This window comes from Homarus americanus, unplaced genomic scaffold, assembly GCF_018991925.1.
Source record: "Homarus americanus isolate GMGI-L3 unplaced genomic scaffold, GMGI_Hamer_2.0 scaffold6317, whole genome shotgun sequence".
In the NCBI taxonomy this organism is placed as follows: Eukaryota; Metazoa; Arthropoda; class Malacostraca; order Decapoda; family Nephropidae; genus Homarus; species Homarus americanus.
Window position 1 is genome coordinate 21,697,162 of NW_024730668.1, and position 12,750 is coordinate 21,709,911.

General features: G+C 38.4%; 1 protein-coding gene across 2 annotated transcripts in view; it reads right to left on the reverse strand.

The window, feature by feature from the left end:
• The window catches only part of LOC121867326 (chromatin assembly factor 1 subunit B-like), a 28,779-nt gene extending 16,571 nt beyond the window's left edge, over nt 1–12,208 (reverse strand). The window contains exons 1-4 of one of the 2 annotated variants that reach the window (XM_042367245.1): nt 12,127–12,208; nt 9,487–9,621; nt 5,558–5,690; nt 3,510–3,725 (exon numbers count right to left, since the gene is read on the reverse strand). In XM_042367245.1, coding sequence (XP_042223179.1) covers nt 3,510–3,725; nt 5,558–5,690; nt 9,487–9,612 — 475 coding nt within the window. In that variant the 5' untranslated portion in view covers nt 9,613–9,621; nt 12,127–12,208. Of the gene's footprint in view, nt 1–3,509; nt 3,726–5,557; nt 5,691–9,486; nt 9,622–11,423; nt 11,645–12,126 lie in introns of those variants that run through there. The other variant, XM_042367244.1, reaches the window with a different exon arrangement.
• Nucleotides 12,209–12,750: the final 542 nt, after the last annotated feature.

The following is a 12,750-nucleotide window of genomic DNA, read 5'->3' on the forward strand; positions in this document are numbered from 1 at the left end:
GATGGTCACTGAGCTACAGGAACTAGGATATCATATCTCCTCAGCAGTTTCCGGCATGTCTGAGCAGCCCAATACTGCTCACCCCTGATGGGGAAGGGCCATGAAAAGATGGTTTAAAAATTGCTTGTTCAGTTATCTATGGGTGGTTGGCTGCAGCCATTGAGACATCCCATAATACAGTAGAAGCAACAACGATGATAATGATAATAACTGTAATATCAGAAACGCCATAAACACCAGATCCCAAGCGCCACTCATGGTTGTGAAGTGTAATGTATACATAGTCTTAGCACGTACTGTGACTGACAGGCAATGGAGAGGAACAGCACTAGTGGCAAATGAGCTTAAAATGTACAAAATAGATATAGCAGCTTTGACCAAAACCAAATTTCATGGCGAGGACTCGGTGGCTGAGAATAGCGAGGAGTATACCTTCTTCTGGAAGGGTCTTCCTTAGGACGCTCGACACCTTCAAAGGGGGGGCTTTGCGGTGAAGTCTTCTCCGCTACACGACATCCCTGAATTATCTGTAGTGATTAATAAGCAGCTGATGATTTAGCACTGTTGTACAGACCACAAGCTGATCCAGTCCAAACTCTGCATGGTGATATGCCCACATCACCCAAAACAACCTCCAGCAGGAAGTTCAACTGCAGTCCCTGAAAGACTCAGAAACAACAGCTCAGCTAAGGAGTCTAATAGCCACAAACTTGGCCAACATCCCTGAAGATCCTGACATAGATGTCTCATGGACAGAGCTCAGGGCGTCCATCCACCAAGCGGCTATGAATTCAGTCAGTTACATCAGGCAAAGTCTTTTGGACTGGTTTGATGAAAATGCCCCGGGGATTTATGAATTTATCAAAGCCAAGTGTGGAGCTCACAACGCATATCTTTCCAACCCTCAGTCTCGCACTCTCTAACATTGAGCTGAGACAATACAACATGGAAAATGAATGGTGGATCAAGTAGGTTGGCAAAATACAGGGTGGTGCTGTTGCAAACAACACACATGGCTTCTATGATGCCATGAAGGCCATCTATGGCCCTCAGAGATGGAACTTCACTCCCATAAGATCAGTGGATGGCGGGAAGCTTCTCAGACCGTCAGCAGATCCTGAACAGGAGGGCGGAGCATGTCAGTAGCCTTCTCAACTGAACCTGAAAAGCTGAACTACCTGCCAAACATACTATCAACCTACCAACTCAATGCCCCACCTGAGTTTTGGGAGGTCTTATGCACCATTAAGGAACTCTAAAAGAACCAAAGTGCAGGTCCAGATGGCATCCCCGCAGAAATTCATAAGAAATCGGGTGTTTAATCCCTCCGTGTCTTTTCCAACAACTGATTACAACTACGTATCTGGAGAACTGAAGCAATCCCACAGGAATGGAAAGATGCTAATATAATGACCATCTACAACAAGAAAGCAAAGTTGATTGTCGTAATAGTAAGGGTATATCCCTCTTAGCTACACCGACTGGCAGAGCACATGACTGAAAACATCCTCACAGAGATTCAATGCGGATTTATAAAAGATCGTAGTACGTAGATATGATCCTTGTTCTAAAGACAAACAAAGAGTTTTTCATAACATTTATTGACTTGACCAAGGCCTCTGACACAATCAATTGTGAACTTCTCTGGTTACTGCTATACAAGTTCAGAGTGCCACCCAAATTCAGGAACATCATCCAACAATTTCACAGATTCCTACGAACTAAAGTTTTGGCAGGAGAACTAGTGTCTGATCCCTTCAGTGTCGGTGTGAAGCAGGGATGTGTCTTAGCCCCTACCATCTTCAACATGTTCCTTGTAGCAGTAACCCTCCTCTTGCACAACATCTTTAATGAAGACAATGGTGTAAGCATACAATACCGCCTTGATGGGAGCCTTTTAACCTATGACGCCTCCAAGTCCACACCAGAACATAAGTTCAGCAGATCAATGAACTCTTTTACACGGATTACTGGGCCCTCGTATCACACACCAGGTTAATATGCAACGTGCCTTTGACACCATCTCGGCCAATTACAAAGCCCAAGGTCTCAAAGTTACACCAAGAAGACGAAAGTAATTGCACAGTACATTGTGCCTCCCCTGATGTGCAGTCTTCACCATCGACGTCAAACCTCTTAAAGTTGTCCACCCCTTTACTTAACTCGAAAGCATTTTAGCACTATCCTGCACAACTGACCATGAAGTCCAGGCATGCATTAATCATGCCTCTTCTGCCTTTGGATGTCTACGATCGAGGGTATTTCAAAACAAAGACCTCAAAGTCAGCACCAAAGCTGCTATGTATCATGCAGTATGCATCTCCATATTGCTCTATGGGTCAGAGACCTGGACCCTGAATAGGCGCCATATTAGGTCCCCGGAAGTGTTCCACATTAAATGTCTGCAGCAGATCTTGAAGCTATCTTGGAAAGCTCAAATAACCTATGATGAGATTTTTCGCCACACCCAAACCACGAGCATTGAAGCAATCCTTGCATAAAAACAACTCCACTGGCTGGGGCATGTCATCAGAATGCCTGAGCACCATCGCCTGCCTCACCAAATACTGTACAGCCAACACCATCAAGGCAAACAATAAGGTGGCGGTCAGCAGAAAAAGTTCAAAGACCATCTCAAGAAATACAAGGTGCAGCCTCCACCCCAGGAGAGGCTGGCAGTTGACTGACTTGTGTCAAGGTTCACCTGTACCAGAAGCACTCAGCATCTGGAGGACAACCTGAGCAGGAGAACAGAAAGGCGCATCCAACGACACCAACACACTGCAGGAGCTGACTCTCCTAGCCCACAACACCAGTCCCACCTGCGGCTCCCACATCGGCCAACACAGCAACATGAATTGGCATCAAAACCGTCGGCATTAAATCCGCACCCTATTATAATCAGGAGCAATGTTGTCATAGGCCCACGGTGGACTGCCATAAGCAATACGCAGAATTTTGCACAGCACATCGCAGTTTAAGTCCTGCGTTCATATGTATAGTATCAGTGCAGCGCACCTCATTTCCTACACCCATTTACAAAAACATTTTATGGCGTATGTATTATCTTTAATGGGGATACTTGAAGGTTTTAAAAAATGGGTAAAATTATGTACAGTAGAGTACGTATTTCAAGAAATGGGAACAATTTCGTAGAATCCCCATTTTAATAGGAAAAACAGTTGCATGATGTAAATTTATCACATATGCTCATTTAGTTTCACATCTGATTTCACAATTGTAGTTGAAAAAATATATATAAACATCATACAGCAGATGTCAAACTGCCACATCACCAGTTTCAACTATGTGTGATGGTGGGGTGAGTTAGGACGGCAGCCCACTTTCAAGAAAGGGTGGAACAGGGTGTGCACCCTCCACCTCCACTGGACCATGAATTTCTGTGTTGAACTGTACCTACTACATAGTTATTACTGATTCATTACTAAGCAATACTAACCAGCACTATGGAAGTGACGGCATAAAGAAATAGTTTAACTCTACTCTACCTTTCCCTACATCCCAGAGAATGGCTGAGTTATCTACTGATCCAGTAATGAGAAACTGTGAACATTTGGACCAGCAGATATCATAAACATCCTCTAAATGGCCTCTCAACATCTTCAGGATCGTCCAGTGTTCCTTGTTCTCCTTTTCTGAATCATCCACAAAAATATCAACACTACCAGATGAATCTTGCTTTTTCCACAGGATAACAGCTGCCTCTGTTGAGTAAGATATATATATTTTAATACAGAATATAATAACTGAAGGAATAATCCAGGAATCCCATTTTATGGCTAAGCCTGTTAATAGGCAGCTTGAGTACATGCTCATTAGGCCATCAGTCTTGGGTCCTGGTAACCTTTACATAAGTGGCCATAAGCAACAACATCCCTATAAGATGGACAACTATAAGCCAAGCTTTTATCCCTCTAGGACGGGTTTTCAAACTGAGGTATGCCTGGGGTTTAATACGGGGTACATCTTTATCTTTTCAGCATCATATAAGTACAGTAACTAAAAAAGTATCTGTCCATACTCTGTGTAAAACATTATGAGACCAAGGATGATAGATATTGGTACATGCATTTAATTTGGTATACTGTATATATAGTTTAGCGTAAGTACAGTCATACAAGGTGTATTATTTTGGCATAATTAATATGATGTTCAGTTACCAAATGTAGTAGGAGCAGTATGCCACAGAGCCACACAGACCAACCCTCTTGGGACATCACAAGTTGCATATAACTTTTGGAAGTCATCAGACCCATCCTGGCAGATACTTTTTTTAGATACTGTACATTAGTTATAAGTATGCATTCATTTTTCAGCTGATTTCTAAGTTTGTAATTTTTTTTCCTATTTCAAATTTTACACAAACAAACTTCAAAAAGCAGAAAAGCACTTCAACTGACTCGTTACCAAAACTATTAACAAGTCTTGTTGACATTACCCTTCCTGTAAATTACCATTAAAAGTTCTTCCCTTATTCTATACAGGGGGTACTTAATGAGTAAAAAATTTTGACCACTGACCCTAAAAGGGTGACCTTGATTTCCATGACAGGGACCTATAACCAACCTGTTCATGACAAATGATCTTGTTTACATTAATTTGCTTTAATATTACAGTAAAAGTCCAAAAATCCGGATGCCAGAAATCCGGACTTTTCGAAAACTCAAACTTTTTTTTTTAGTGGGCTTTTGTGTGTATGTGCGCATGCGTGAGCGCCACAGCTGCACAGCGACAACAAGCGACCACGTGGTCACCACTTTAAAACGAGCAATCAAACTGTGACAACATATGTAATTTTGAGTCCTACCCTTTCCATTTACAGAGTATACTGTACAAGCCCATAATAATGGCTCCTAAAGTAGATAAACTTCGTTGTGTGAAGAGAAAGAAGAACACGTTGAAATTGAGTGACAAACTTGAAATAATTAAGAAACTAGAACGTGGTGGGAGCAAGACTGTTCTAATGGAAACATGCAACATTGGAAAGTCTACAATTTATGATATAAAAAAGGGCAAAGAATAAAATTCTAGAATTCACAGCTTTTTCTTTAAAACTGCTCATTTTGATAAATGAAGCATGCTATATTTGCTAATGAATAAACTATCAAAATGTACCTGTTCATCTCTTCTTTATTCCTCCTTAAATTTGAATTTTAAAAGTACTGCCTGAGAATCCGGAAAATCCGAAAATCCGGACCAACCCAATCCCCAAGCAGTCCGGATTTTTGGACTTCTACTGTATCATGAAAATCCCTCCACTGGTTCAAAAATCATACTGTGAACACTGAAATACCTACAGTCCTTCTGACCTCCAAATGTAATCTTAATCTGTATGAAAGGGGCCTGGGAGTTGATGGCAACACCATCTTGTGGGCATTAACCCTTCTTTATTTAATAAAAAATTTCCAGTTTCAAAAGTTATAGGGTGGATATGAAATGCAGATCACACTAAGGGTCAAAATATCAAAACCCTCAAGTTCTTTACATACACAGTACTGTATTCAAATCAAAAGGCTTCAAAATCAAAGGCACTTACCATCATCAGCTGAGGCCAAGATCTCTCCATCTGGTGAAAATCTGACTGCATTGACTGCTCGATTGTGTCGTGTAAGGTCACTCAATGCTTCCACACTTACTCCACCATTGTCCAACACACACAACTGCCAAATCTTAAAAAAATAGATTTAAAAATTAATTCTAGTAAATAATTCTCATAAGCATTACAGAACAAAATAGTGTACAGTACTTGTAATACATGTATACTGTATACAAAAACATTATTTGACTAAACTTATTCAGTATCAAGGGTCACCAAGTAGTGTATAGTACAGTAAACCTTCGCACCTCTGGACCTCTCAAATCCGGATATCGGTTGGTCAGGACGACGTATGGATGTGGTAAATTCATATGTGGTCTCTCTCTCAGACCATATGCCGCATTTACTCCCACGCTGCTTAAAATGGACCCTGTCCACATCTCCCGCCACCACTCACAGCACACGTCCCTCCTCAGTCTCAGTGTGTACACACCATCTCGCTACCTCTCGATCGCCCATTTGTTGTTCCTCGTGTATTTTGTGCCTTGTAACTGTTTTTGCGCCTGATTTCTTGTGACTGTTGTGAAGTGTATTGATGGTACCCAAAAGGAAGTGCATGCAGCTTACTGTAACTCAGAAGCTGGAGTTATTACAGAAGTTAGAGAGTGGTTGGTCTGTAGCGAGATGCTGTTAGCGAATATGGCATCGCTAAGCAAAAAGTGTCTGATACACGAAAGGCTAAGGGTTCCCTGCAGTCATTTGCAATGAAATATAGTCCAGATTCTTCGACTTCTAAGACGACTGTTGGAGAGCGCAAGCTGATGTACAATCAAAGACAAAAGTCGTGTCGCGGTTTTGTCCAAAGATTAAAAATATTCGTGAAACACTATGAGAGCCCCCTACCACAAGTCAGAGCGCACCAAAAGTTTAGCCCTTCGGCATACGTTTTCACCAAATTTCACAACAGGTCGCTCGACCTGTGTCCGGGTGGGCTAATTCCCTTTAAAAAATTAAATAAATAAATAAATAAAAAAATTATTATGATTATCGTTAACATGCCTTCATCTCTCGGTTCATCCGGACATTTGCCACGTCCGGACACCTTCTCCCCCCTAATTGTCCGGAAGTGCGAAGGATTACTGTACAGTACTGTATATGAAGACATCTCAGGTTAACATATTCGGTATTAATGAGAAATGCATCCATTGAATGCAAATGACCATACCAGAAACCTACAAATTAAAAAGCAGCATTATCACTAATATATAAACACAATATGTACAAGATATCCATACCCTGTACTATAGGTACAGTATATGAATACAACAAGTTGTAAATACAATCAAAGAAAAACATACAAACCCACAAACCATCCACAGTTCTGGTAAAAGTTGCCCTGTCATGTCCAAAAAACAACCAATGTTGGAGGGGGTTTAAAATGTGTATTTTGTCATCAAAAGACCAAAAACATGCATAATTTTAAGCTCTGGGCATTTAAACTTACCACTACGCATCATTATATGTCATGTAAATCCACAATGAAAACGTGGATAAGATAAATCTTGATAAAATCACACGGGAAAATTTTAACAACGGAGCACCTTAGCTTTCGTCTTTATTCAAGACATCTTCAGAGGCAACTCTGAAGATGTCTTGAATAAAGACGAAAGCTAAGGTGCTCCGTTGTTAAAATTTTCCCGTGTGATTTTATCAAGATCATTATATGTGCGTGCATCTCGGGGAATTCCCCAGGGCCTCTCAGGCAAGCTAACCAAATATGAATGTAAAATGATTTTTTCTATTTTGTATGGTAATGGGAAAGAAATCACAAGATTTACTGCCACACACAGGAAATTTACTTGTTTACATAATCAACTTATTATCCCACATTACAGTACATCATACTGTCCCCCATAAAATTTTGCACAACCAACCATTTAAAGCTAATTTTGGCCCTTTAAATCCTCCCCACTTTCTACAGTTATGAATGGGAAGAGAAATGAGCTCAAGACAGCTGAGAAGATAGATGAATTCATTCTTTTGTGACAGCTGTCCAGTAAAACCTGCACTATGTGTATGTGATCCATACTTTGCATTACAGTACCTGTACTGTATATCATACACAAAAGACATACAAACAGGCATGCCAGTGTAATTGGACTAAATAACTGTAAAGTAATTGAAGTTGGACAATTGTAAAGAGTATCTTTACCTACAAAAATATTTTCCCTTATGTAACAAAAAGGTTTTATTATAAACACATACCACTGTAAAGTACCTGTATACACACACACATTTCATGCTAGCAGGCTTTCCACATGCCTGAATTTGATGCACAAAAGCTCCAACAGTGGCTGAGCAGTTTTGGATAGATTTTACAAATACACATCAGAAATGAGCGAATGTGCATCAATTAGAACAAAGTGTTATACTGTATAGTGATTTAAAAAATACAGGTACTGTATGTGAACGTTTCCCATGTAAATTATTTCTTCTCTGTCAATTTCCACATTACCAGTTACATTCCCAGATTTACTAATATTTACAATATCCCATATTACCGGTACCTTTCCTTCTATACAAGATTATTAAAGTACAATAGTTCATCCTTTGGCCACTCATCTGGTAATAATCTTAATTTACAAGCCAATTGATATACTGTACTCACAGTATACCAGAAATAAATATTAGCTTGTGCAGAGTAACATACTTATATGTCTTCAGTCTACACCATATAGAAAAACAATATCTGAAATTTAAAAGAAAATGTAAAATTTTAGAATAGATACTAGTTCATATAACTGTACATATCTAAAATAATTAAGGATCCTGGAAGAGATGGCTAATACCAGAAGGCGTTCAGTTTCAATCCTTTTTTCCACAGACGTTATACAGGTGCTCCTCTACTTAAAAACATTCAACTTACAAACTTTCAGAGATACAAACATCATCACTGAGGGGGGTTACCTGCCAGAACAGATGTTTAATGTGGATGAGACTGGATTATTTTGACTAAAATTCCAGATAGAACAAACATTACCTAAGAGGAGAAGAGTGAGCCAGGTTTTAAGGCTGTATTAAAGGGTATTGCTGTTCTAAATATCCATAATATTTTAATTTTTTATAATATGTTTGGTATCTACATGAGGAGCACCTGTAATCATTATACTGTAAAGATATCCCCTACATTATGGAATCCCGTTCTACGGAAATTGGCCCTTCCGGAATTTTGAAATTATGACCAAAAATTTGGGATACGGAAAAAAGATCGCCCAAGAGGCGACATTTACTAGAACCCAATCAAATCTGACCTAACCAACAAACGAAACCTACTTAACCTTACTAATTTTCTAGCTGAGGGGCTCTACCCCCTGGACCCTCCACCATATTAAACAGAAAGTAGTTATTTTGACATCTAATACCAATAAAAGCAAAGATTTTTGTGGACGTGATTGTATACTTGGACTGAACAGGTCAGTTGTAAACAAACGGACGACACGGTGACTGCAAATTTTTCAGAGCAGTATTTATGGTATACCGGTAAATAATTAATTTATTTGCATACAAAGAACATCATTTTAGTCATATGATAAGTTTTCACTGTGTTTTACCCTGCAATTTCCCTCATCCTTATGCTGTGCCCATTACAAGTGATTTATGATCATAAGAAGAAATATATATACAGTACATATACTGTATAATTAAAACAAAAAGTTGTCGCCTCTTTTAAAATACAGTCCTTACTACAGTACAGTATAATGATAAAAACATCCGTGGAAAAAATTTATGAAATTGAACAAACTTCTTCTGGTGTTAGCCTTCTCCAGTATTACCATAATTAATAATAACATAAAAGTTATATTACCACTATTCAATGAAGTGTCACAAAATCAGCAAGTCATCTTGAGAGTGTTTCCATTTACACCTACCACAATATGCGTATCTGTCCCAGCTGTAGCCAGACGGTAAATGCCATCCTGAGGGTTGGGCTGTATATCTAAGGACAACACCGGGTCTCTGTTATGCCACGAGATCTCTGGAATGGTGCACTTCATGGCTACTTTCTGCAGAGGAAAATGTTTTGCCAATGATCATTTGAATAGTTTTTGTGTTTTCTCACCTTGATAACTTAGTGCCGGAGAACACTGTTTATTGTACAGTAAAATTTTCCATTAGGTGCCCATTATAAATACTGTAGCTTTTCTGTATCCTTTATTTAGTACTGTAAATGCTTATTAGTTCACTTATATTGTACAAAAATCTACAATAAGATGGATGAAGTGGCAACATTACAAGAGGACCTACAAAGACTTGAGACATGGACAAACATGGAAAATAAATTTTAATACAGAAAAATGTAAAGTACAATGCACTATGGCTACAGATATTTAAACCAAAATTATTATATAGATGACTGAAAACAATTTGGAATCTGTTAATAAAGTAAAGGATCTAGGAGGTTTATTAATGACAAGCAATCTAAAATTTGGTGACATCTCAGAAATAGCAAGAAAATCTAACCAAAAGTTAGGCATGATTAAATCTTCCTTTGACTACATGTGCCTATCTTAATCCTGTATAAAAGCTACATGAGACTGCACTTAGAATATGATGTAAAAGAATGGTCTCCATATCTTAGAAAAGATATAGAGTACGATAGAAAAAATACAAATAACCACCAAAATTTTTCCTGAATTAATATTCTGCCTTCTGAAGAAAGATTACATCAGCTGAAGCTAACTACACTGGAAGATAAAAGAAAGAGAGGAAACCTGATAGAAACATATAAAATGGAGTTGAAGATATCAATTGCAAACAATTCTTTCAAGAAAATTTCACGAGTTAAGGAGACACGATAGAAAAATATATAAGAAACAAAGCACTAAAGGTATTATTTTAGTTTCAGTCATCCAGGGAATCTTAGGTCAGAGGGTTGTGTGGGAGGCAAAGTATCTCCCCCCCTCCCACTCTATACTTCCTGGGTTCTGTGGCTAGGTTAGGGTGGTGGGGTTGGGTTAGGGATGACCAAAACAAAAATTTTACTGCACTAAAAATAATAAGAAATACTTCCTCTCACAGCAAGTGGTAAACACATGGAACAAACTTTTAAATAATACAAAAACCCTACCACAGTCAACCTAACCTAACCTCACAGGATAGCCAAAACAATAATAATACCCCTTAACCTAACCTAACCTAATAAAAAAAAAAAAATTACCATATCAGAACTCACCGATAAAAATATAAACATCAAAACAAATAACACGTTGGGGGTATAGTTGTCAATATTAGCCAAGTTCTCTTGCCTGAATTACTTGAACACTCAACAAAGGGTATTATTATTGTTTCGGTCAGGTAGCGATTATTAAGATTTTATGTTTAGGTTAGTTAAGGTTGGATTTGGTTAGTTTAGGTTGAATTTGGTTAGTTTAAGTAGGAATAGGTTAGGTTGAAATTAGGTTAGGTTAGGCTAAGTTCCTACTAATGCTATTTTACCGTAAGTGCGCTCTGATTGGCTAACGTCCATTACCGGCGAACAATGAGAGAACTATATTTGACAGTGACTGGCAGCATTTGGCATTTATTTTGCCATGAATCAATCATTGTGTACCACTAAACATACCTACCCTAACCATATTTCTGTTGTGCATGGAAACTTATAAATGTAAAAGAGGAAACATTTACTAGAACCTAATAAAACCTGACCTAACCAACCAAAGAAATCTATCTAACCTAACTTCCTAGCCACGGGGGACCCACCATCATATTAAACCGAAAGTACTTAGCCAATCAAAGTGCACTCACGGTAAAATGCAGTATTTTTCCGTATTAACACCCAAGTCACATAAACTACTAATGGCCCTACCACTACTTTATGCAATTCTAAACAACTTTTCTTCAATAAACTTCCGTCGAAAATTACTCGTTGTTGAAATATTGATTTTGTAAAGCAATTATTTTGGAAGGCGACCAAGTCAGCTACCTCCTATCCTCTGCCCGGGCCTTCATCAGAGTAAAGGGTAGGCAGAACAATGGTTAATTATCGGTTAGATTAGATTAGGTTAGGGGGGTGTCATATCTCAGAAAGGAGTGATTTGACAGAAATGGATGGTAGATACAAAAAATCACTAAAAACCTTCCGAAAAAGAAAATTTAAAGTTTCAAAGGGAGCTGGGAGCTAATCAGGAAATTTACCAATAGGGTTAGTAGGAACTTAACCGGTCACGGCAAAATATCCAGGAAGGTACGAATTAAATTTTAATATTTTGCACAAGAAAAATATATGAAGCATAAAAAAACATTTGTGTTTACTGATAATGAGACAGCCTGACACTTTACAACTAAAATAACGTTAACTTGATGGGATCTACACATGACATGTCCAAAAACCTTAATTGTAGGACTATTGACAGCCATTCAAATTTTGGCGACACTAGTTAAGGTACATGTTTGTCACTACAGTATTTGACATTTATTCCCTCACCGCCTTATTACTAAACCTAGCTAATCCACGTGCGACTAATAATTTAGTTTCGGTGTCCTAGGTGTATTATTAGAGTAATATTTACGTGAAGGCCTTGTTTCCAGTTGAAAGTTCTCCGCCTCTTCTTTATTTCCTTAACACTAAGTTCCCGCGCAATCAGCTCATGTTTTTCTCTCAATAACAAACAGGTTCAGTGGTTCTATGTTAAATAAATCGAAGAATAAAAATAAATTAGAGAGATACTCCAAATTATTTATTCATATTTAATTTAAAAAAAATAATTAATGATGTTTTGAAGTACTATCTGTATAACCCTATGGAGACGATTTGGCAAAATAAAGAACATGAAATGCGAGGACATATTATATAAGTCTAGCTTGTATGCAAATGTTTGTAGAGAAATGAAAAGAAAGATTGCAGTGGGACATTCTGGTTTTTTTTTTATAGTTTAACAAATTTATTGACATGGTTTGGAGTACAGTTCACCTATTCTGAGTAATTCAGTTAGGTCTTGACACTGAGAGTGGTATCACTTCTCACTGCCACGTAGGACAGAGGTTCATAAGAACATAAGAAAATAAGGAGTCTGCAATAGGCCGGTTGGCCTGTCCATGGCAGCTCCTGTCGAGAGTTACTACCACTCTCTATCATCCATGAATCTATCTAGCCTCCTTTTGAAACGTTCCAGAGTTCCAGCACTTACTACAAA